We start from the raw sequence: 27,722 nt of genomic DNA on the forward strand, positions 1-27,722 counted from the left end.
ATTCTGGTAGACATAGGCATTCTAATTTTTTAGTAGCGAACATTTTATCGGACAAAGTTTGTAGTGAATATACTGTTTTTTTTTTAAATTTTTTAAACATTGTAGTTGTGTTTTCTATCGCTTGGTAGAGCAAAGTTTATTTTACTGTCTTGTGTGTTAAAAGCAAGGGTTGTAAAAATGAATAACAGTTTTGATATTGCCTTAAGTGAATATTTTTACTCAAAAAACGTTTCTTTGCATAAACTTTTAAGGTGTAGAACGTCAGACAGTCTAATAGCCGAGGCAGCTTTAAATTTGTGTGGTGCAGATTCCCCTCTGAATAGACTAAAAATATTTAAAAAATGTTCCAACACGAATTCAAACTTTTACAAAACATATTCGTGTCTTATACAACAACAAAAAAACGAAGTAGTGGATATTTATAATAATAATAATATAACTTTTTCTAGTGAGGATCTAATTAATAATGTCGATTTAAATAATTCGTTTGATGTACATCCTGAAGTATTTAACAATATGTCCTTTTTTGAAACTACCGTTAATGCCCCCTCCGAGACAAACACAAACAATTTGTCACAAACACCATTGGCAAATTTTGATATAGCAGACATTTCTTGTTTGGATAAATCTGTTACTATGGATAAAACTTTAAATATTTCTCATGATAACAATATTATCGATCCAGAGATCAAGAAATTTTATAACATACACCAAACACAACGCGAAGCAATATTAATTCCCGTAAGTTCACGAAATATACATCCCAACACATTAATAGTTAACTCTACTTGTTCAGTGTTTGAAGGAACATTTTTGTTAAATAAGCAAGAGTTTTCTACAATATATGATAAAAAATCAAAAAAATTTAAGCCAAAATTATACAGTTTTACAATAAGAGAAAACTTTAAGAAAGTAAATAATATTTGTATTTTATGCATCAAGGGTTGCAATTATCTAAAAGGTAAAATTATTATTTACGGTTATTGCTCACAACCCGATTGAAAAAATTTAAAATCATTTGTAAAATAAGTTCAAGCCTAAATGCCCATGTATACAGTAATTCTATTAATTTTTTTCACGGTAGTCAATTGACATCCCAAGTTTGAGGAGTTGAAAGAATATTACTTGGTGACCGATTACTGCCAAACACAGCTTTCAACATCAGAAATGATGATATTAATAACTGCTGCTATGGAGTAGAACACTCTAAAAATTTAAATATGATTAAGAGTGATGTAGTATACAGGAAAGTGAAATCTGAGGCTAATGCCAGAAATGATAGATTAAGGGATGATCTTACCGACATAATTCAAATGCAAAAAGAAAATAAAAATTATATTCCTTATACATTTAGGGTGTGCACATTAAGTAGGAAACAGTTATATTTTGTTAAAAATAATAATAGGTTTAATGTATCTTCAATACATATAGACGCAACTGGTTCAGTCGTTAGAAAACCTTTTGCAGATTCAAAGAGAATACTATATTATGCCGGTGTTGCTCAGTTAAATACAAAAAAAATTGTACCTCTTTTGGAAATGGTAACTAATAGCCATGATATTGGAAACATTTCATCATGGTTAAATGAATATAGACATTATTGTTTAAGAAATAATGTACACTGGCCTGCATTTAAAGTAGCAACCAGTGATTTTAGTGTGGCAATTTTAAATTCAATTTGCGAAGCTTGGAATTTATTAACGTTACAAGACTACTGTAAACTATTGTATAGGTCAGTTACAGATAAAACAGTCGATTTAAGTAAAATAATAATTATTAAACTCTGCTGTGCACACATGATAAAACTAGTCTCTCGTGACATCAACACATACTTTTTAAAATCTGCTTCCGATACAAAATCTTTAATAAAAGAAATTATTGCTACTTTATTTAATATAATTTCCTTTAATGACATTGAAACAGTGCTAAACTGTTTTTTCTATCTTTTGGCAAGTCCTCAAATTACCCAAGAAACTAAGATGATAACAAATAAATTACTATCAGTACTAACGTCATACAAAATTACTAACTCAGAAATTATTGCTGAGAGTAAAATCAGTGATGACAATTTATCATATTTTTACAACAATAATATGCTGCCTTCAAGTTCTGCCTTTTATTCAAACAACTTATTTTATATATACTTTAAAAATATGTTTGACGCGGTTCTAGAAGGACATGAGAACTTAAATAATACTGAAACAGAAAATCCGTTTTATAACCCAGAATTTGGGTCTTACTTTATCCAGCACTATATTCCATTCTTACCATTGTGGAGTGGAATTTTTCATGGCAGAACAAGCAACGCTCCCGTAGAAAACTACTTTGGGTTATTAAAAAATAATATATTAAATAATAATTTACATTCCGTACGTTTTGTACGGAAGGTACGTCACTACGTTTTAAGCCAATATAGAGAACATAAATATAAAATAAAAAGAATTAGATGCGCTTCCAAGTTACCTACTAAAATTTTAAAAAAAGGAAATGAGAAGCAAAATAAAATAGAAGAAACGTGGTGTAAAAGAAAGAAAAGCATGCACACTTATTTTAAACAAAAATTAATTAAGAAATATTTTGAGAACACCAAGGCAATAATAGAAAATGTAAACAGTCAAAAAACTCCAAATATCAAAGAAACAGACCACGAATACTATATAAAAACACATGATTTTATTTACCCCTGTTATGCAAATGGCGATTACGCAATAACAAAGTTTAACGACGAGTTATTGTTCTATACCAGTTTTTCTTACCTAGCGGCAAGTAAACAAAACTGTACAGACATGTGGTTGGACAATTTTCTCGTGGATTATGTTTTAAACATTTTTCGAAATAGCAAAAATCACATAAAAATTTTCTTCAGTTACACGGTTGAGAAAATACTAAGAGGACTGGAAAAATGGTCAATAAATAGTCAGATTTTGTTCTTTCCAATACTTGTACTAAACCATTGGATGGTGATGAAAATCGATACTTGCAACAAATCTGCAGAGTTTTATGATCCACGTGGTAATAACAGTAAAAAAGGAAAATATTACTTTTATAGAATAATGTCAATGTGTACAAATACGGGCGATAATGTTGCTGCAGATTTCACTTTTAGTTTTAATAACATGCATCCAGTTCAAACAGATTCTTGGAATTGTGGTGTGTTCACACTGTATTATTGCGAAACTAATATAAAAAAAAATTTAGTTGATAAAAATTTTAATCCGAAACTATACAGAAAATATTTAGAGTACCTTATTATTACAACAGGCAGGGATGCATACTTTCACCAACCTTGTTTAACTTATATTCAGAAGATATTATAAACAGAGCCCTTGCTGACCAAGATATAGGGGTTAAAATAAATGGCACTTTAATAAACAATTTGAGATACGCTGATGACACAGTATTAATAGCAGACACCCCGGAAGATCTCCAAACACTGATAAACAGAATAGTAGAGTGCAGCGAAAAGGTCGGTTTATCACTTAACATCAAAAAAACAAAAATAATGATGGTGTCGAAATCTCCACAAAATTTTTCTGACATAACCGTACATGATCAAAGAATTGAGCGTGTTAGAAAATATAATTACCTGGGAACTGTTATTAATGAAAACAACGACAACTCTGAAGAAATCAAGATCAGAATAGAAAAAGCTAGAGCTACTTTTACCAAAATGAAAACAGTTTTATGCGGAAGAGAGCTAAGTTTAAATCTTAAAATTCGCCTCATGAGATGTTACGTGCTGTCAGTTCTTTTCTATGGAATGGAAGCTTGGACACTGAAAAAGATCGATACAAGGAAAATAGAAGCATTCGAGATGTGGATGTACCGCAGGATACTGAGAATATCGTGGACAGAGAGAGTGACAAACATGGAAGTGTTGCGAAGGATGCAGAAAGAAAAAGAACTTGCGCTTACTATTAAAAAGCGCAAACTGCAATACTTGGGACATATAATGAGGGGACAAAAGTACCAGCTACTACAATTAATTATTCAGGGAAAAATAATAGGTAAAAGATCCATTGGCAGAAGAAAACATTCATGGTTGAAGAATTTAAGAGATTGGTACAAGTGCAGCAGCTGCCAATTATTTAGATCTACGGTATCAAAAATACGCATAGCCTTGATGATAGCCAAACTTCGGAACGAGGACGGCACCTGAAGAAGAAGATTATTACAACAACCGAAAATATAACTAAAAAATGTGTGCATTGTGGAAAAAGTAATTGCGAAAAAGAGTGCAAAAAATGTAAGCGATTTTCTCACCGTCAGTGTATACAACAAAATAAAATAACATCGTCATGCTCCTATGTATAAAATTACAAATAAAACAGGTCTGGGTTTTTGCTTTGAAATTTCGTTTTTCCTAAAAAATCGAATGGGGTGCGACTAAGGGTTCAGTTCACGTCTGGCAGCCCCGTTTAAACAGGAAACCCTTAACACTAATTAAAACAATAATTTTTGGATATGTTGTTTACTAATAAGCATACTTTCTTAAAAAAAATTAAAATCCAAAATAAAAAGTGTATTTCTCCATTTTTGAGGTGATTAACTACGACATGTGTCTCGTCTATAAGAATCACACACGTACAAACTTTAAAAATTATTTTTTTTTCTTAAGTGAAAACACTCCTCTTCAATTTTTGGATATATTGTTTATTAATAAGCATACTTTCTTAAAAAAAAATTAAAATCCAAAATAAAAAGTGTATTCTCCGTTTTTGCGGTGTTTAACAAAGACATGTTTCCTCCATAAGAATCGCACACATACAATCTTTAAAATTTATTTTTTCTGTTAAGTGAAAACACTCCTCCTCAATTTTTGGATATGTTATTTATTAATAAGCATACTTTCTTAAAAAAAAATTAAAATCCAAAATAAAAAGTGTATTCTCCGTTTTTGAGGTGATTAACTACGACATGTCTCGTCCATAAGAATCACAAACGTACAATCTTTAAAAATTATTTTTTTTCTTAAGTGAAAACACTCCTCCTCAATTTTTGGATATGTTGTTTATTAATAAGCATACTTTCTTAAAAAAAATTAAAATTCAAAATAAAAAGTGTATTTCTCCGTTTTTGAGGTGATTAACTACGACATGTGTCTCGTCTATAAGAATCACACACGTACAATCTTTAAAAATTATTTTTTTTCTTAAGTGAAAACACTCCTCCTCAATTTTTGGATATGTTGTTTATTAATAAGCATGCTTTATGAAAAAAAAAAATAAAATCCAAAATAAAAAGTGTATTTCTCCGTTTTTGAGGTGATTAACTACGACATGTCTCGTCCATAAGAATCACAAACGTACAATCTTTAAAAATTATTTTTTTTCTTAAGTGAAAACACTCCTCCTCAATTTTTGGATATGTTGTTTATTAATAAGCATACTTTCTTAAAAAAAATTAAAATCCAAAATAAAAAGTGTATTCTCCGTTTTTGCGGTGTTTAACAAAGACATGTTTCCTCCATAAGAATCGCACACATAGAATCTTTAAAATTTATTTTTTCTGTTAAGTGAAAACACTCCTCCTCAATTTTTGGATATGTTATTTATTAATAAGCATACTTTCTTAAAAAAAATTAAAATCCAAAATAAAAAGTGTATTCTCCGTTTTTGAGGTGATTAACTACGACATGTCTCGTCCATAAGAATCACAAACGTACAATCTTTAAAAATTATTTTTTTTCTTAAGTGAAAACACTCCTCCTCAATTTTTGGATATGTTGTTTATTAATAAGCATACTTTCTTAAAAAAAATTAAAATTCAAAATAAAAAGTGTATTTCTCCGTTTTTGAGGTGATTAACTACGACATGTGTCTCGTCTATAAGAATCACCCACGTACAATCTTTAAAAATTATTTTTTTTCTTAAGTGAAAACACTCCTCCTCAATTTTTGGATATGTTGTTTATTAATAAGCATGCTTTATGAAAAAAAATTAAAATCCAAAATAAAAAGTGTATTTCTCCGTTTTTGAGGTGATTAACTACGACATGTCTCGTCCATAAGAATCACAAACGTACAATCTTTAAAAATTATTTTTTTTCTTAAGTGAAAACACTCCTCCTCAATTTTTGGATATGTTGTTTATTAATAAGCATACTTTCTTAAAAAAAATTAAAATCCAAAATAAAAAGTGTATTCTCCGTTTTTGCGGTGATTAACTAAGACATGTTTCCTCCATAAGAATCGCACACATACAATCTTTAAAATTTATTTTTTCTGTTAAGTGAAAACACTCCTCCTCAATTTTTGGATATGTTGTTTATTAATAAGCATTATTTCATAAAGAAAATTAAAATCCAAAATAAAAAGTGTATTTCTTCGCTTTTTGAGAATATGAACTGCAAAGTGTGGAAAATTGGTTTTAATATAAAATTTTATATTAAGTATAAGTTTTACTATTGGTTTCCTTTAATTTAATAATATACTTGCTTGGTAGTACTATTGTCCCAGTATTTTTGCGATATTTTGAAAAAAAAATCTATGGATGGAATCTATGGATAACTTCACATCGGTCCATCTTTTTCTTGGTCTGCCAATACTTCTTCGTCCATTTGGTGACTTATCTCGTGCTATTTGTACTATCCTATCCTCTGCCATTCTACTAATGTGTTCGTTCCACTCCTGTTTCCGTTTTCTCACCCATCCACTTATGTCTTCTACAATGCATGATCTTCTTATGTTTACGCTTCTCTCCCTATCCAACAGACTTTTCCCTGATATTCGTCGGAGTATTTTCATCTCTGTTGTTTCTAGTAGTCGTCTCGTTTTAGATGTGTCAGGTCTTGTCTCAGCCGTGTATGTCAATATAGGTCTAATTGCTGCTTTATAGATTCTTGCTTTTGTGTCTTGTCTTAGGTGTTTGTTCTTCCAGATTGTGTCATTAAGAGATCCCGCTGCTTTACTTGCTTTTAAGCTTTGTTGTCATACTTCCTCTTCAACTTATCCGTAACTGGTTATATCTATTCCCAGATATCTAAACCTTGCTTCCTGTTTTATTATTTTTCCATTTCTAATTTCGATTTTACATCGTAGTGGGTATTTAGATGTTGTCATACATTTGGTTTTTTTCTGCTGATACTATCATATTGTATTTCTTGGCTGTTGTATTTGTATTGAAGATGTGTGTTAATCTTTGGAGATCGTCTTCTGTCTCGGCGATTAATGCGGCATCGTCTGCATAACATAATATTTGGATTTCTTTGTTCCCCATTCTGTAACCATGACTTTTACGTACTGCTTCTATTATTTCGTCCATTATTATATTAAAGAGCAGTGGGCTTAACGAGTCACCTTGTCTGACTCCGCTTTGTACTGGTATAAACTGCGTTAGTTTTACATTTATCTTTGCCTGTATTCGATTATGAAAGTAGATGTTTTCGATGGTTTGTATAATATTGATTGGTATGTTTCTTCTATATAGTAAATGTAAGACGTCTTCGATTTGGATGCGATCAAAAGCCGTCAGGTCTATAAAACATAGATATGCTGGTTTATTGTACTCAATTAATAGCCTTTTCTGTGATTTGTCTCAGTACAAATACTGCGTTTACGCAGGATCTTCCGTATCTGAATCTTTGTTGTTCATCTGATAAAGTTGTTAGTTTATTGATTTTGTTGGTTAGGACTTTTGTGGTTAGCTTAAGTGCGGTGTTCAGTAGATTTATACCTCTATAATTGTTGGGGTCTTCTTTGTCTCCTTTCTTGAACATTGGTATCATTATGTTGTTTCTCCATGCGTCTGGTATCTTGCAGTGCAATATTAGTTTTTGTATAAGTTTTGTCATCTCTAGGGCAAATACATTCCTCAATAATTCTTCATCTTCTTCCTCCTGCGGATTGACGACACCACCTTCTGCTTACGTGTTTATTCCATTCATTTTTCTTATTTAAGGTAAGCGTCCACAGGTCCGCATCGTACATATCGGACGCATCGTACGCATCGGATTAATTTATCATACTGCGTCCACTGTATCGGCCCACTTCATTCGGATTTTTGTAGTAATTGTAAGTATCTGCGGAAAGTGTTTGTGAGAATGGAGGAAAGCTATGAAGAACAAGTCATTATTGCTTGTTTCTTGTTTGTTAGCAGAGAAGGAACAAGAAGAAAAAATCTAGAAAAAGGAAGCATAATTTTTGGATACACAACATATTCAAGAAGAGATCGGAACATGGAGAATATCACACTATTTCCTGATTTGTTAAAGGATGATATCAATTTCTTCCAATATTATCGTATGTCTCAATCTAAATTCACTTTTCTTGTCGATATCCTGAAACCATATTTACTGAGACAGAATACTACATACAGGGACGCTGTAGGACCAGAAGAAAGGCTTGCTGTCTGTTTACTTTAAGGTATTTATTGAAATTAAACTGTTCCGTGGTAAGTGTGGATGCGTGTAATAACCTTAATTGTCCACGGAAACAAATAAAATAAAAGTAATAAATACAACGTAAAACAACTGTCAATAATGTATTGTAATGATACATCGATACGCCGAGCGCGCGTCGACACTGGGAACCGAGCGATTTTCTCAAATCGCGCAGATGCCCCCACTAAGTTCCACCTCTCCGAACCAACACCGGCAGAGGGATATTTAAGAGCACCGCAAGCGACGAGCGACGATTAACATTCCACGCGTAATGCATTGATTGAAGCAGCCACCTTCATCTCCCAAGCAATCAACGAGCGTCAAAGACACGCAATAGGCATATTCCTAGATGTCCAAAAGGCCTTCGATCAAGTCTGGCATGCCGGGCTGATCGAAAAACTACGCCGTTTTAGACTGCCAATAACTTTTATCAAAATCATACACTCCTATCTCTCAGATCGAACAGTTCGCGTCAAAGTCGCAGAAATATTATCCACCTCCTTCACTCCACAAGCGGGAGTGCCACAAGGCTCAGTACTAGCCCCAATATTATACACAGTTTACAACAGTGACGTTCCCAAACCAGCTAGACAATCCGAGTCAGTCCTACTATTTGCAGATGATACTGCCCTTCTCACCGCAGGCTCTTCAAGGGGCACTCGTGTAGAGCCCTCTGTATTCTAAAAAGCTCAAACATTGCTGGACAAAATGGTCAGATGGTGTAACAGGTGGAAAGTTACACTCAACGCCACGAAAACCCAGATGATCGCCTTCAGACATCCTAGTAGCCGATCCTCCTTCGAGGAGGCTAGGATCGTTCTCCAGGGAGAGAGGCTCGAATATCGTCCTTCGGTGGTCTATTTGGGAGTTCACTTCGACTGGACTCTCAACTGGAACACTGACGTTACAAACACCTTAAACAAGGTAAGGAAGAGAGCTTGTCTCCTGGGAGCACTTTCTGGAGGTACGTCCAGCAAAACACTTGTACACACGTACAAAACCTTTATAAGACCGATAATCGATTACAGATCGTGCCTCTACACTCTGCTAAAACCACGAGCCAACAACAGAATTGCTGCCACAGAACGCAGGGTTCTGAGGAAGTGCCTGAGAAAGGGAAGGTTGTATCCGTCTGTACTAGTACATCCACTCGCTAAAGTCCCCAAAATAGTCGACAGAATTCGTTCTCTCGGCAGCAAGTATACAATGCGCGTCATCAACGGCTTTAACATTAGAGCCAAAAACATCCTAAAAACACCTTGCAATAGGCGCGGTTTTAGACTCACCGGGATTCCCAAAAATAAAGTTCCGTTCCCTCCGGCTAAACTTCTTCAATTAGCTAGAAACGAACTTCCCGATGAGTTCCACGAAATTTTAGAAAACACTCCCCTACTATATCGCAGATAACCAAACTGCATCCCAAAAGCTGAATCCAAGAGCCGTTCCACTAGTGACAGCTACCTTCGCTGCTTGGCGGGTATCTAACGCAGAGATTAGCAAAATACAGAACATAGCATTTCCTCTCGCTCGCTCCAGCTAGCCCAGCACTTAGCAAAAATCACCGTCTAAACCCACACTTCTCAACAATACGCTTCTGCCTTGGAAACAACCATGTTCCACACACTCCCGCAAAAAAAAAGGGAGTTCCAGTACCCTGAAGAGGCTTAAGCCTAAACGGGCATTAAATAACATGTCTTGATTGATTGACGAGCGACGATCATAGGAAAGTAGGTACGTAGCCAGAAAAAGTACCTACAGAAGAAGACTCCAGGAAACAATCAACGAGTGAAGAATCAAGTCCCAAGGATGCAGTTCAAAGGAGGTGGTGCATATAGCGGAACACTTAGATGAAGAAATGAAATATCTTAAGTTTTTAGAATGCAATGTAAATTTTATTAAGGCAATAAACGTTTTTATTTTATTTTTATTTTATATTAGCGACGATCAATCAGTCCTGAACGACCGTTCTGGGCTCCATAACCAGCCAAGTGAAGTGAGCGAGGCAGGCCGACCTGAGTCGCGACGTGCACGTTTTGACGTGATTCGCAAACTTAGGCAGGCCAACTCGAGACGCAAGGTGTACCGAAGTGAGGTAATTTGCGACTCGTATTTCAACGGAGGCAAGCGTAGTGAGCGAGCCCCCGATAAATATATATTTGAATATCGCTGTTAATTTTGTTCTTCTGTTACAGACGCCTATCCGGGGGAGGACTTCGCTGGGAAGGAATAGAAAACTGAATTATTATTTTGACTTATTTTGTATATAATTTAGAATTAATAGATTTGCTTTATTTTCAACCTGTGTTTTACTGAGTCTGTCGTCCTAAAAGAACTACCACGTTACAGTATTTATTTCGGTAAAACGGCGTGCTTTGTTTATATTTATATCTCGCAAGGGCTTGTTACTCTTTTTGCCCGAGCGGACTGCAAGCTGTGACTGAACTAAACTATAAACATTCATTTGTCATTATGCGGTTTTACCATATCGATACATTTTTGGCAAAGTAACGTAAGTGACATTTTATGTTTTTCCATTAAACTAAAGCTATTATTGTTTAGAAGGTACTGCCAAAGTGTAGTAAGCCTAGAATTAATTCAAACATAATATGTCTAGGCTTACAACACTCCGGCAGTACCTTCTAAACAATAAGAGCGTTTGTTTAATGGACAAACATGATTCGCCAAAAATATCACTTACGTTACTTTACCAAAAATGTATCGATATGAGCAGACAGGCGATAATTTATTAAAGCTGAAAAGGCATTTTACCTGATAGGGATATATTTCGTTTCTTAAAACTGAACAGGCCTTTTTATGCATATGGTTTGGTATATTATCAGCGGAAAAAATGTGAATTTTAAATCGGACGTATTATTTCGTTTTGAGAGAAAAGTTATTAAAAATTAAAATTAGCAAAATAGTAATTGAAGCGTGTCGCCACAAAACATTAGATACATACTTAGTTCTTATTTAAAATGTTAATATTTGATTTAAAATGTCAATAGTGACCCATATTCTGCGTATTTGGATCCACTGCGTGTAAACGTTTCATATTGTGAATATTTCCATGAGAGGAGAGCATACGCGGTATTCCGCTATTGAAACGTGGTGACATCGTTTCATCCATCGTTTTCTAACTAATTATACATTTGAATATAAAGGAATACACAAAGCTGGCTGTTACAATTTCATTTAAATTGATAAATAGTAACTACATCATTAAAAGTTTCTTTAAAGATTAATTAAAGTTGCCTTTCTGAAATCGGTAAAATACTTTCTATGGTTTTCAACTACTTGTAACACTCTTTGCTTGCTTTTCATCTTTTGTGAGGGACAATGAAATGTCTTGCATCAATTTTACACTTCTCTCAGTAACATCATTAACAAGTCTAATATTTTTTTTAAAGTTCATTGCTTTAAGATAGAAAAGTGTGTTGTTTTTTCACCGAGAATAATTTTCATAGTTAGATACTCAAGATATCTTGAGAAATACCAATAAACATGAAAAATGAGCGCCAGGAGTGCGTCCACTGATCGGCATTCCGAACGACTCATCGGCACACATTGCAAAAGTGGCCGCTCGAAGCAACCCTTCGGCATTGCCGATGATGCGATCCGTACGATGAGGATCAGTGGACGCAGTTACAGTTGAGTCCCCGAGTCTTTACCCGTGCGTCATCATTTAATTTAAAGCATACGAAATAAGTCGGAAATTTACTAAACGCAACAGTAAGTGAGAGAAAGTGGGTATTATTCCGACCACGGGTTATAGTATAAAATTTGACGTTATCAAATAAAAATAACAGAATGTCAAATTTAAGTTTTGCTTTAAAATTTTGGTGCATAATTACAGCTACATTTGAAGTAGCTTAATAAATTCTGTTATTATCATTGATTAATAAATAAATAAACAATTTATAAAAAATTCGACAACATATTTTCTTTTTGTGATTTTATTCACTTTGGCGGAACATTAAACACAAGCATTCCTTAACTGTGTCAACAATGAGGATATTTGTACGTTGTCAAAATTTATCGTAAAATAACATAAACTTATCATAAAATTTCTAACTCCAATATAAAATTAGTTGTGTAAACAACTGTTTGTATACTATAAAAAACTTAATGCAAAAATTCGATAAAATAACAGCAAAAAATTCAACAAACTGACAGCACAAAAGTAAACAAACCAAAACGTCAGAAATTGTACTTAAAATATGTGAAAACATCCCCAATCGTCTTTCTTTGTACCTATCTCTTTTCAATGCACTGAGTCTAGATTGTTCATAAAAATAACATGTGATTTTACTTAATAACAGGCGGCAGCTGGTTTGTCATGGTTGGTAGTTTCATGCGTGGAAGAGAATGATGCTAGATAAAAAGTATGTGTTTTATCTCGCCAGGTATTAATGACGCGCGGGTAAGGACTCGCGGACTCAACTGTACATAAGTTTTTGTACAGGGCAAACTAAAATCCGTTTCGTACGATGGGGTCTGTGGACGCTTGCCTTTAGTGTCCAAGCGTTTATACGCTGTATGTTACATTGTTTTCTAATGTCTTCACTCTTCTTTAGATCTCTCAGGGAATTTCCTGTAATTATTCTCAGTACTCTTATCTATGCCTTTCCAGAAGTCTTTTAATCAAGCGCCACAATTTGTTTAGTCTGATGCCTTCTTATGCCTGTTATAAGACTAGTTAACATATTAGTTAATGTAACGAAAAATGGACAAACTTCCTAAAAGAGGATACAATTACAAGACACCAGGTAAAGATGTACAAAGTCGTAAGACAACTTTTAGAAAACGACATCTGAACAGCAAAATATAGATTGCGAGAAATCAGAAGACTTATTTTAACATGAACTACCTAAAAGAAGCAAGAATATACCTCAAAAAGATCTTTGAAGAATGATACCAGGATATAATCATTAGAGGGATAATCATTTTTGCTCAGTGGGTGTGTTGAATAAACGCCTTGTTACTAAGTACCTCGGTACCTTGGGTAAGTCAGGTCCATTTTTTTATTGTAAACATAAATATTTTGTCAGTTATTAGTATATAAGATAAATCGAGTATTATAAAATTCGTTCTCACTTATATCTAACTTCTATTGAAAAAGCCGGCGTAGTTGGGGCCGGCATAGCTCAGGCGGTAGTATGCTTGACTCGCGTGCTGGTAGGCCGGGGTTCAAATCCTAGCGCCGTCGCCGGCAAAAACAATTAGACATTTTTAAAATGTCTATAGGCCCCAGGTTGACTCAGCCTGAATAAAAATGAGTACCTTGGGTAAAAGCAGGGGAAATAATAGGCGGTTGAAGCGTAGCACTGGCCCTGTTACCTTCCTTGTATACCGTAGGCCCTAGATATCTCAGACTACCCTGCTATAATCCCAAAGCCGCGTCAGCGGTTTAAAACGGGGGACTATTATATTATATTTACAAAGCTCAAAACACAAAAAAGCGCTTTCCAACAGTATTTACTATATTATTCTCATTCATTTCATTATCCAAGAGTTACTTAAAAATAATTGGCGTATAAATGTGAATAAAGCTCACCATATAAAATCTCGACAATGTGAACAGAATGTGGGTTGTCGCAGAAATGTGGCCATAAACTTATGACCGTTAACTTGATGGACTCTTCTTCGCATCGCGCCTCGTCTTCTGTTGAAGCCTTGGCGTTCTTTGAACTCCCTTGGTTTTCCTCCATATTCTGGAAAACAAATATTAATCTGATTTAGTACATATGTACACAAAAATACACATAATAGACTAAGAGCCGCTATAGGTGAAATTTGCTAATCATTTTAGGCACGATAAGACCCTATAACTTAAATAGTAGAACCATTGATTATAAATATTCCATATATGTAGTTATTAATCAATGGTAGAACCTAAAAGAAAACGTATGAACACTGTGCCGTCACTTTTTAGTGGTACATGCGTCGAAAGTGGCGCATCAAACTTTCCACGTATGGAAGGGAAAAATAAATTAAAAGGTACCCTCTCTCACTCCCAGAATTCAATTGTTTTCATTTTTTTAAGTTATATGTGATTAGAAAATAAGACTCAGCGTAATTTTAACCCACCACCCCCTTCCCCCGCCATGAAAAACTTCATTTTTAGTTTTTATTTTTTTTTATGTAGGATGCAATAAATTTTAAAATCTCAAAAAATGCATAGACATAGCTGAGGATTTTACAAAACACGTCTATTTTTTATAGATCCGTAGGTTGAATGTACATAACCTCAAAAATAAATTTTTATTTTGGAAAAAAGCGTATAACTTTTTTTTGGAGACATCTGGAGGTCTAATTTTTTTTCTATTTTGTGTATTTTATGAAACACTATGTTTTTAATTTTTTTTTCAAATTTTTCGTAAGGTTTCAGATTTTCACTAACCTTTAAAAATCCAAAAAACTGTTTTTTTGGGTATTTTTTCTAGTTTCAAGACTTGAAAATAGATCAAATCAATGTTCTTTTTATTTATAGGTTATAAGTAAATTGAAGTAACTGAGTCCTTTATAACATTTAAAAATGGGAGAAACACGTTCAAACCCCCAAAACCCCCACAAAAAAAAGTTTTTTGGATTTTTGAAAGTGGCGAACCTTACGAAAAAATCTGAAGAAAATTAAAAACATAGTGTTTGATAAAATACACAAAATAGAAGAAAAATTAGATATCCAACCATCTCCAAAAAAGGTTAAACGTTTTTTCCCAAAAAAAATTTTTTAAATTTTTTGAGGTTATGTACACTTAACCTACGGATCTATAAAAAATAGACGTGTTTTGTAAAAGCCTCAACTATGCCTATAAATTTTTTGAAATTTAAAATTTATTTCATCCCACCTAAAAAAAAAATAAAAACGGAAAATGGAAGGGGTGATGGGTTAAAATTACGCTGAGTCTTATTTTATAATCACATAGAACTTAAAAAAAATGAAGAAAGCTGAATTCTGGGAGTGAGGGAGGGTACCTTTTAATTTATTTATCCCGTCCATAAGTGGAAAGTTTGATGCGCCACTGTCAACGCATGTGCCACTAAAAAGTGACGACACAGTGTTCATACGTTTTCTTTTAGGTTCTACTATTTAAGTTATAGGGTCTTATCGTGCCTAAAATGATTAGCAAATTGCACCTATACCAGCTCCTAGTCTATAAGAGTTTGGTGGATCAAGGTAAAGTTTAAAAGTTTTTAATTTTATTATAAAGAAAATGTTGAAATCTTCAAATGTTAACAACAACAGCAGAAAATTAACAGGTAAAACTCGGTAATTATATATAAAACTATATATAGATATATCAGAAGAGAACACAGAAAGCAGAATTATGAAACAAAACACAGAAATAAAGAATTGAAAAACCCAATTTTGGCAAAAAGAAAATGTGAAAATATAGATAGCTTAATGGGATGTTCAAAAGCAAGGGAGCCTTGAGGAACTTCAAACAAAATACTCATGAAAGAATAAAAATACAACCAATACAAATGAACGAATGGGTAAAATATTACTCAGAGTTATTACAAGAAAAAAGGTATCTATTAAACTCCCCTAACTTACGAAATAAAAGACAAACTAATACAAGTTGTAGAGATTATTGAAAGAAAACGAAAATTATAAAGAAATAATGGAGGAACATCTGCGAACTTTAGAAGAATAGAGTAGTTTTCGTCCCGGATGCTCATGTACTGGCAATATAATAATATTTTCTATACAACTCATAGAAACAACAAACAATAGCAGTTAACACGTTAAACGCCATGGGTAAATGGATAAAAAATTAAAAAAAAAAAATTTTTGTATATATATCTGATATTATGTGTTCAAAATAGATATAATATTTATTTTTAGTTTTGAGCGAATTTTTTAGTCATAAATATAAAAAAACACATTGAGGTCACCGGTGCCCTCCGCGGCGCTATTGAATAGAAATTAACTTTTCAGTTGTACCACGCCGCACCGGTCACAATGTGGGTCATCCCACTCTCAGCAATTCCCGCCCCTCTGGGCTGCTAGTGACCATGCGGTTCTAACAAGAAACAACAGGTCAGTTCTTGCAATCTTCAAGTGGATGCAGTAACAGTGTTTTTTTGGTTCTTTGTTCTGTATTATTTTGTGTTCCTATTATTTTGTGGACAAAATTCCACACTATAGAGGTGAACAATGAAGATCAAAGTTTTGCAGATATTTTTGGTAATGTAGACGATTTTTTTATAAGTGAAGCAGATATTGAACGATTTGATTTACTGGCAGCAAGTGTTAATAATATCAAAGAAGAAGAGCTCTCTAACAATCGTAAACGTAAGGGAGATATCTCATATGAAGAAGATGACTCTGAAAATGAAGTTTTGCATGTGGCCAAATGTCGGAAGCGACGAATTATTACTTCTGATTCTGAAAGCGAGCCTGATTTGTTAAATAATGATGTTGCAATCAATGATATAAACCAAACAAGTTCTTCACGCAAATGGTTCGAGCCGATGGGACGTCAACGTTCAATACTACCATTTACAGAATTAATTGGGTTAAATCATCCATATTCGACCGTGTTGATGCAAGCCCCTCCTGAAGATTTTTATATGCTTTTGGTTACTGAAAATCTTTTTGAAAAAATAGCAAATGAAACAAATTTATTTGCGACACAATCTATCTTAGAAAAAGATAATAAACCGCAAGCTCGTTCACATTCTTGGATACCAACTGACAAATATGAAATTAAACGTTTTTTTGGCCTCCTTCTATTTATGGGATTGGTAAAGCTGCCAAAAATTAATTTCTATTGGAGTAAAGACAAAATTATGGGACAACAATTTCCTGGAACAATTATGAGTAGGAATAGGTTTGAGTTAATTCTACAATTTCTTCACTTCTCTGACAACCAAACTACAGACCCTGCAGATCGTATTGGCAAAATAAGGGGGCTTATAGATGAATTAAATTTTAAATTCAAGCAATATTACTCTCCTAAAGAAGATTTATGTGTAGATGAAAGTATGGTGCCCTTTAGAGGACGTTTTATTGGATGTCAGTATAATAAACAGAAACGACACAAATACGGTTTTAAACTATTCAAACTGTGCACGATTCCTGGATACACCTACAAGCTGCAATTATATTGTGGAAAAAATAATGATGCAGTAAATAATACGCCAACCAATGTGGTATTATCATTGTGTAAGGATTTACTGCACAAAGGTCACACAATGGCAACTGACAATTGGTACACTAGTTTAGAGTTAGCATACGAATTATTAAATAATGATACCCATCTGGTTGGAACAGTTAGAAAAAATAGGAGAGGGTTGCCAAAAAAAGTTGTGGAAACTAAAATTCGTCGCGGAGAAAGTATTGCACAGGAAAATGAAGATGGAATCACTGTCATGAAATGGAAGGATAAACGAGATGTCTTAATGTTATCCACTAAACATTCAAATAAATTTTCTACGATTAGAAAAAGAGGCAAGGTAATTAAAAAACCAAAGATGGTTCTAGATTATAATAAATCTAAATCTGCTGTTGATATGAGCGACCAAATGACTTCATATTCATCCCCACTAAGAAAAACGGTCAAATGGTACAAGAAACTGGCAATTGAATTATTGTTAAATACTGCTGTTGTAAATGCCTCTATTATGTACAGTGAAACAACAAAAAACTGTATGTCAATTGTAGATTTTAGAAGAGCTCTAGTTGACTATCTCACCAGTTCCAGAAAAGAAGACGAACCTGAAGCAAGAACGTCACGACCAACAAGAATCAAGCATGAATTGGGAACGAAACCAGGGAAAGTTAGAGATTCAAGACGTCATTGTGTTCAGTGTTATAAGCTTAATGTGGTACAAGTGGGCAGAAAACTAGCTAAAAATAAAACAAAAAAGGTGAACAGTTTTTGCATGCAGTGTGAAGGTAATCCCCATTTATGTTTGCCATGTTTCAATAAGGTGCACAGATATATATAATCTCATTTTGAAAATTTTCAACATTTCTCTAAAAATTATTTTCTTCATTTTAATATTTTATTGTTTATTGTTAAATTTCTAATTAGTTAGAACTAGTTTATTTTAGTTATTTCATTACTTTCCATAAATATTTATAACAGACAAGATTTTCAATAACATGATATAAAAATTCAAAAATCGTTCTATATCTTTTTTACTTATGTAGGTAGATTTGTCCCATTCAAAAGATCTATTCTACAGCGCCTTGACGGTCATTTCTATACATAATATTAACGAAACGAGTGACCGACGGCACAGAAAACAACTTTGTATAATGCTATGTTGTGGAGGTCACCGGTGACCCCCACGGCGCAATGGGACGTAGGAGCTGGTGGTCACCGGTGACCCCCATGGCGTTGAACGTGTTAATGCTGATTTGCACATTGCGTTCGTGGACCTCCGAAATTCCTATGATAGTGTCCCAATCAACAACATATCGAAAGCAATGGAAAAACACGGAGTAGATAAAAAATAACACCTATATAAATACGATAAAGGACTTCGACAAGGGTGCTACCTGTCATCATCATCAACCGTATTTAAACTTTACAGGTATATTATGTAGTTGAAACACTAAATAACTGGAACAAGAAATATGGACAGATGGAAGTAAAAATTGACAACGACTATATCGATGGCCTATTGTTTTCCGATGATCAAATAATTTTAGTAAAAGACAAAGATGACATTGTCTACATGATAAAAAATCCTGGAAGAAGAATTTGAAAGCTGTGGTTTGGAAATTAAATATGATAAAACGCAATACATGGTCATTGGAAACACTGCAGAAGAGCTGCAGATAAATAACAACTCAATAAAACAAACAAATGAATATAAATATTTGGAAATAACAAACACAGGATCAGATGAAACGGATGTAATAAATAGAATAAAGAAAGGAAAGACAATAATCCGACAATTACACTCGATTATATGGTATGGGACCGTGCAAGTTGCGCAAAGCGACACCTATTTCTACGCTCTGCACTTTTATTCGCACTTTTAATTGTATTGACCAATTACGTTAGTCCTGGTTGCTGGATAATTGTCAAGGCCATAGTCCAAAAAAATAATAAGAAGAAAAAATAAGATTCAGGTTATGTGATGAAAACGTATGTAGTAAATAAAATTATTTATTAAAATGCAGTACTGCAAGCAAAATACAATTAATTAAATTTATCTTTATATAATAATTGCATATCATATCAATATTGTGGAGCAACATATAATTTTTCTCCTTCAATGACAGTAGATATGAAATGTACGTCAATTTGACAATTTCAATTGACAATATGAATTATTTAAGAAAGTTGCAATATTTCTCCGCTATTCGCGCACGATCATTTCACGTATCCCTTCCAAGTACTTGCACACCGCGAAGAACAGCGTCACTGTATCGCTCAGAGACGTGGGTGAAAATGAATGGAAATGTGTAAATGAATGGAAAACAGAATAAATGCAATGGAAATTATGTTTTGAAAAAGAGCCTGCAGATTAATACAAATGGAGAAAGTGATTACGATGATTAAAAAATTATATCTCACTTTTCACAATTATTTTTAAATGTAATTACCTCGGAATAAGGATTTTGAGTTACAGTTTTTGTTGAAAGGGTCGATATGTGATATGAATTTAATATTAAACTTGATTGCTCACCTTTCGATGTCCTCCTAAGATCTATTCTAATGTGCAGTCGGCCTTTGGGTTCTAAATCAACCTGAAAAAAAAAAGTTCAAGCATTAAAATTGAATAGTCGAGGAAATAAAACCAGCATCGATTTGTACAAAAATTTGAGATTAGGCTCATTTCACCCTCTAGTTCATTTTCTATATTGAGTCATTGTACGCTTTTGGGTTTTTAAGGGTGAAAACTACCCCTAATTGAGCCCTTGAAAACCAAAGTGGTCTAAGTCAAGAATTTAATTTTACATTTACGTCAAGAATTTTATTTGTTTGACAGTGTTCTATTTTGCAAAAAAATTGGAAAAATGTTAGTGCATCCACCCACTCACAGACGAAGATACTGTAATACATGTCAATATTATATAATATGTAATAATATAGTATATAATAATAATACACCAAGAGAGCGCATAAAATAAAATTCTTGACTTAGACCATTCTGGATTTCAACAGCTCAATTATTGTAAAAAATTATAAAATAACATTTTAAACTGTAATATTGTCAACAGTTGCTTCTTATTAGTTATATAACGATTGTTTTATGCTTTAAGATATAATATCATAATATTTCAACTCTTAAAACCACACTTGTTGGAGCTGTATATAAAAAATTTACTTATCCTAAAAGAATAATTTCGGCTTGCATCAATTTACATAAAAATTTATGATTAGGATAATCTCACGCTGTACTTCATATTCTATATAATGCTGAAGGGCGTTGATTATTTTTGGGGGTGTAAACTACCCCTTATTGTCAAAAATTATATAAAAACATTGTAATCTTTAATATGGGTAAAATTTGGTTTTGATTGGTTAAATAATGATTGTTTTATGCTTTAGGATAAAATATCATAATATTTCAACCCTTAATAACACTGTAATTTTTATAAGTAGATAATTTAATATATTAAATATAAATATATATTTACACAAAAATACGAATTTACAAATATGTACAAATACAAATAGTTTTTTAGTCATCTTCCAGAATACGAACCGGTTCTGTGGTAATACACAGTATACCCTGTATACACTGAAAATGCTCTATAAGGGGACTATTCGAATTTTTTGAAAAGAAAATTCGTTTTATAAACATAGCTCCTTCATTTTTGGCGATAAAAAGTTTTTTCAAATACGGTTTTGTAGGATTTTTGAAGAGCTATTGATAAGACTATGTAAATTAAATTCCGTAAGATCCCTTAGTTTTTAATTGGGGTGTTTAAAGGGCTCGAATTAGGGGGCTGTAATGAAAATTTATGCACAAGGAAATTTTAGTTATTAAAAAAGCTACAATTTAGTAGTATATCATTTTTTTCGTATATCCGCTATTTTCGGAGATATTTTGAAGAAAAGTGTGAAAAATACAAAATTGCAAAAAATCAATTTTTCATTAAACTCAAATTTTTCTAAAGTTAGGCCTTTTAAATAGGTAAAACCTCTTGGGTGTATTGATAATACAAATATAAAAGGAACTACAGAAAGATGAAGACCAATTTTTAATTAGAAAAGTATTTAGGGGGTTGTTTTCACTGATTTTTCGTAGAGAAAAGCAGGTACCGACCTTTTTTTGATCATAAGAATATATGCTTTGACTATTCCCTACCCTCTGTGAAAATTTCAAGTAAATCCAAGCTGGACGAAAAAATTGCAAGCCAAAATGCTTAATTTGCTGGTCTAGAAGGGTTTATTTGAAAAACAACACAGACATGTCCATTTTTCGCAAATTCGACTTTATGTATCCTTCTCATAGGATAGTAGTTTCTCTATCTATCTGACACATTCAGTTGTGTCTCAGATGTCCGGAGAAAACTACATAGAACATTTGGATAGTTTTAGAAAAACAACAGATGTCTGGGAAGTTTTTCTTGATTTGCCAAAATTTTAATTTTTGGACAAGTGTTATTTTTCAAATAGACGCATAATATGTATGATGTGTGTTACTATAGCATCTAATATTGATAATAAACCTCCCGCACAACCTAGTACATGGAATCACAAGATCAAAGGAAAATGTTTATTTCTTAACTGCAAATGTACAGGGTGTCCCAAACTAATTTATCCAGGCTATATATTCTAAGTCAATAGAGATTTTCGAATGGGACAAAAACTGATTTATTCCATTTCTAATACACTTTAATATGACGTAGAAAAAATCATCCTCTAACTATTCATTCCTTAGTTACAACCCCTAACTTTAAATTTTTTAATAGGAACTTGCACATTTTTTTTATTGAGTACATAATAATGTTCAGTTTTGTTTAAAATAAGATTTATTAATTTTAGACACAAATAAAAATGTAATTCCCATAAGTAACTGTTTTTAACTCATTCATACATACTTGCAACTATGATAATACTAACACCTATTAGTGATCTATTTATAGAACGGGTTAAAATTCAAAAATGCAAATATGTACAGTAAAACCTCTGTTAACCGAAATAATTGGGGGTAGGCCATTTCGGATAACAAGAATTTCGGTTAAAAATAACATTGTTTTTTGTATTCTTCTTGTATCAAATGACATAGTATTGGAGAGATATAGCTGCAAAATATTGTAGTCAAAGGATAATCCAAAAGAAAATAGATTTCTTAAAAAAATACTCTTAAACATGTTCATTTTGCTTAATTTTATTGCTTTTTTACATTTATTTTTTATTCACGAAAATATTGAAACTGTCAGCCATTTCGGTTAAACGATGTTTCAGTTAAAAAGGTTTCGGTTAACGGAGGTCTTACTGTATATAAAACAATTTCATGGATATTTGCATTTTAAGAACAATATTTTTAAACTATTAACAATATTTTAACAACGATAAATTACTAGCCATTGAGATGGATTTTTGGAGAAGGTCAGCAAGAAGATCTAGACTAGAACACATAAGAAACGACGACATTAGACAACAAATGGAAATAGAAAGAACAATCATAGATGCCAACGAAAAACAACAACTAGTATGGTACGGACACGTAAGATGAATAGAGGAAAGAAGAATCCCAAAAAAAGTGTTAGAATGGACCCCCACAGAAAAACGAAAATGAGGAAGATCGGCAACTACATGGATAAAGTCAGCATCTCCAAGGCGATGTCGGAAAGAAATCTAAGAGAGGAAGACTGCCACAATAGAAAAGAGTGGCGATTAGGAACGGAAAAGCGTAGAACAATGGTAGAACGCTATAAAATCAGTTTAATATAAGAACAATATTTTACTGATAATTATGTACCTGTAAGTAAAATTTTGAAGAAAAACAAAAAATAATTTGGGTGTTAACGGTTTAATGTGGTACCTGCAGATATTGTGGTACCTTTGTTAACTAACAGTGCCCTACTGATGAAGTTGATCTCATACTGTATAAAATGAGCCCAAAAAGGCTAGAAAAATATATTACAAGATACATTGAAATGGAAAATTATACGTAAGCATGAGAAATATTCCAGGAATAATAAAACAAAGTCATTTTTTATAATTACATAATTAAGTTCAAGTTTGTTTGTACACTAACATCTATAATTATGTTGTTAATTTTACGGAGTATAAATTAAGCTACTTATTTGGTAAACAACATTTAAAAATTCTAATACCATACTAACCAAATTCCTCATAAAACAAACATTATTTCTTTATGGAACTTTATACTGCTCAAAATAAATTAACAGCATTCAATGGATCTCTTACTATAAACTGGGAGTTCTAGAAGTAAGAACATATATCAAGATGACAAATGGGAAATATGTGACAGAAATTTACATACTAATTCAAAAGGTGGGGTAATTTTTTTTGGGAGGTGAGAATCTTCAAAAGACCGGAAGGTGTCCCAGGTGTGTCGGAACCGCCTACCGACTAAACTCACCTCCTCTTCCTCCAGCCGACGGGTCTGGAACCGCTCTTGGCAGTGGCGCACCCAGGGGGGTTTTGGGGGTTAAAACCCCTCCCAGAGCATATAAAAAAAGAATAGTAGGAAAATGTAACTTATCTTTCAGAAACAATACAAAAAAATTTCGGAGCCTAAGCGAAGCTAGGACAAATTAATAATCCCCGGACAAAAAATCTCCACAAATTATTCCTGAACAAAAAATCCGCGGACAAATAATCCCCGGACAAATAATCCTCGGACAAACAATCCCCGGACAAATAATCCCCGGACAAAAAATCCCGGACAAATATTCCCCACAAATTTTTTTGGACAAAATAACCCCACAAAAAATCCCGGACAAAAAATCCTCAATAAATATTTGCTGCCGGATAGTTCTCTAAAAATTTTCCCGTGAATGCAATCGACTCAAGTGTTTTTCAGCCTCAGTGCGTGAGAGCTATAGCAATCGCCATGAAACCGCTTTTCGGCACGAATATAATGATTAGCAATTAAGATTAAGCATGAATTTTAATTTTGATTACCGAATTTCGATTCCATGCCAAAAACTTCAAATTTTACATGACAAACGAGTTTTTTCAAAAATCGTGGAAGATATAAAATATGAGCCTGTACCTGCTTTGAATAACTATGTCCAAAACATTGCCTATTCGTGATGAGAACTGCTGGTCCTGAAAACGATAATCTTGATTGTAATGCAAAAAACCTGTTACTTTTTGTAAATTTAACATAAAAAAATATTAAGTTATTATCATCATCAATGGCGTTATAACTCTTCGAGTGTCCTTGCGAGTGGTTTACTATTGCCTTCCATGTGTCGGTCCTGTGCCACTATTTCCCATTGTCTCCAGATCTTCTCTGACTGCATCTTTCCACCTTTTCTAGGCCGTCCTACAGACTTTCTCCCATCTGGCCTCTCCCCGAGCAGCTATGTCTGGTCTGATTTTTGGATACATTTTTCGCATGGCATATTCTAAGGTCAGGTTAAACAATAATGGTGACAACGGATCTCCCTGTCTGAGTCCAGAATTTACGCAGAAAACATTTGATATTTCCCCACCTCTTCTAACTTGTGCAAAGAAGTTACTTACACACATTTGCGTTACCGCAATTAGTTTCTTGGGTACGCCGTAGTGTAGGATGATGAATTGAATCATAAGCCTGTTTGAAATCTATAAAGATCTGATGTACGTCTTGATTATACTCCCAATCCTTTCAAGCATTTGTCTAATAGTAAATATTTGATCAGTAATCGATCTTCCGGGCCTGAAATCACACTGGTAGTCACTAACTATTTTTTCAGTGTATGGTAGTAATCTTTTTAGTAATACATAACGAACGAAAAATATTTAGTCATCAGTTTCAGTTCACTGCAAGCAACATTTCAGAAACCTGCTTCAAAAGCTATGTCAAAAACCTGTGTTCTGCATTTTCATAATAAAGCTAAACATTCTTAATAGCGCAAAAATTTTTCATGGATGCCCACAGATAATAGGCAATGTTTTGAACTTACAGCTATTCAAGGCAGAGTGAGCAAAAGATTTAAGCGAATAATTACATGATTCCCACAGCCTTAGGTCATTCCCCATATCTTCCACGATTTTTGAAGAAACTCACACTCGTTTGTCATGTAAAATTTAAAGGTTTCGGCATGTAATTGGAATTCGAAATTACAATGATTCATGCTTAATCTTAATCACATACTAATCAATATTGTAGTGCCGAAAAGCGGTTTCATGGCCATTGCTATAACTCTTATGCACTGAGACTGAAAAACATTTGAGTCGATTGCGTTCACGGGAAAACTTTTATAGAACTATTCGGCAGCAAATATTTCATGCGGATTTTTTGTGGAGATATTTTGTTGAAAAAAATTTGTGGGGATTATTTGTCCGGGATTTTTTGTGGGGATTTTTTGCCCGGTGATTATTTGTCCTGGAATTTTTTGTCTGGGGATTTTTGCCCAGAGATAATTTGTGGGGATTTTTGTCCGAACCCCGCCCAAGCCAACCCCCCCTAGAGGAAAATTCTGAGTGCGCCACTGGCTCTTGGCGAGCATGTCTGACCCATGGACCTTACTCATAACTCCCCCCGGGCGCCTTCTGCGTGCACTCCGTAGATTAAGTGGCCACCTAGCCGTCCCGTCCCGCACACACCCCGCACAAAGACCGGTCGGTGAAGACGTGAAGACGACCGTCTCGTGCAGGTGGAGCGACCGGGGTGCGCCCTTAATGCTAATTAACCTAGGAAAACTTAATAATCTTCCAACAAAACACAGAAAACATTACTTTAAATTTTGATCTTATCTAGATAGGCCTGGATCCCGCGTACCAAAAAGAAGTTTGTTAATAGCAAGCTGAAAATTTGTTAATAGCTTAACGGTGTCTAGTCGGACAAACTTTGATGTACGGGAACACTGGAACAAAGGAAGTTTAAATTGTGGAACAGGTTACAGGTTTTGAATGTCAGGCTACAAAAACGTATCATGTATTTTGTCAGAGAGACCTTCCAATTGATTTGTTACCCTTTCATTAAACTCTCATGCAAAAATCAGACTGCTATTTACCACCAACATAATTCCTGTTATTTGACATGTTCTACATGTCGATCTTATTAAAATGCCCAACCAGTGGCGTAGCTGAAGATTAGGGGCCCCCCCGCGACAATTTTTGTGGGCCCCCGTATTATAAGCATAACGACAACTAATAACAGTATAATTACTAAAATATGTGTAAATGACAATATTTGGCATTTCTTTAAAGTCTTCATCAGTTAGTGTTTAGTAGATTCATCAGTAGATTTTTTCGGTTTGAAAACATTAACTTCCAAACTTTTTTTGCTACAAGTTATTTTTCGTCTCAGCTGAGCACATCGTAAAATTCTTTTATACGTTTTATCCATTTATTTTTAAATTTCGGTATAATACCCCACTATTCTGCTATTCCTGCCGCTTTTTCTAAAGTTTCGGAAAACGAATTTCTCATTTCTCGAAGATTATCACGATTTTTTTCAAAAAGTTGAAGGTCGACCAGTTTCAGCCGTTTCAGATTGCAAAAGTTTTTTTTTAAAGGCATGGACTTTATGTCATTCAGCCAGTCACAATATGAGGTACTTAGTGTCATGTGTAGTGTGTGTGTTGAGTAAGTGTCTTGTTACTTTGCAAAGTCGACGACATTGTCTTTGCAAAGAGACGCTATTTGTATCCGAACGTCTGCGGTACCTCCGGTGAGTACCGATCCCACAAGGACAGAAACTATCTTCATTCATTAATTTATAATAAACGAAAAATCCCTGCCTTGGTGAGATTCGAACTCACGACCATTCGAACCTTTCGATCCAAAGGTAGACGCTCTTACCACTGAGCCACAGAGGGGGTTTTGATATTAGATTATTAAATTTAAGTATTGTAGATTGAATAGTAATGTTAACGACAAATTCAAAATTATTCATATGCTCTAATAATGCATTAGCTTCTATTTTTTCATCGTTTTTTAGATAGCAATGAAATTTTCGTTAAAGATTTCATTACTTGTCGGAAAGCTCGACGTAAAGCCATAACAGCATCATGTCTGGATGACCACCGGGTTTCACATAACCTTTCTAGTATTGGCAAACGCGATGAATCCATAGTCATAATAGTACATAGTACATCACATCTTTTAATACTCGCACTAAAAAAAAACATAATCTTTTATCCTACAAAAACCAACTCCTGTACACCAGCAACGGCATCATTCAACACAAGGTTCAGATTATGGGATGCACAATGAATATAGGAAGATGTTTTTTCAAT

The 27,722-nt window shown here is 33.7% G+C and overlaps 1 protein-coding gene across 1 annotated transcript in view; it reads right to left on the bottom strand.

Annotated features, from left to right (window-relative positions):
- Window positions 1-27,722, bottom strand: part of LOC114331493 (protein kinase C) — a 150,248-nt gene that overhangs the window by 105,744 nt on the left and 16,782 nt on the right. Inside the window, exons 2-3 of the mRNA XM_028281082.2 lie at window positions 20,033-20,093; window positions 13,935-14,091 (exon numbers count right to left, since the gene is read on the bottom strand). Of these exons, the coding sequence (XP_028136883.1) occupies window positions 13,935-14,091; window positions 20,033-20,093 (218 nt within the window). The remainder of the gene's footprint in view (window positions 1-13,934; window positions 14,092-20,032; window positions 20,094-27,722) is intronic.

The sequence above is a fragment of the Diabrotica virgifera genome, chromosome 2 (assembly GCF_917563875.1).
Source record: "Diabrotica virgifera virgifera chromosome 2, PGI_DIABVI_V3a".
NCBI lineage: Eukaryota > Metazoa > Arthropoda > Insecta > Coleoptera > Chrysomelidae > Diabrotica > Diabrotica virgifera.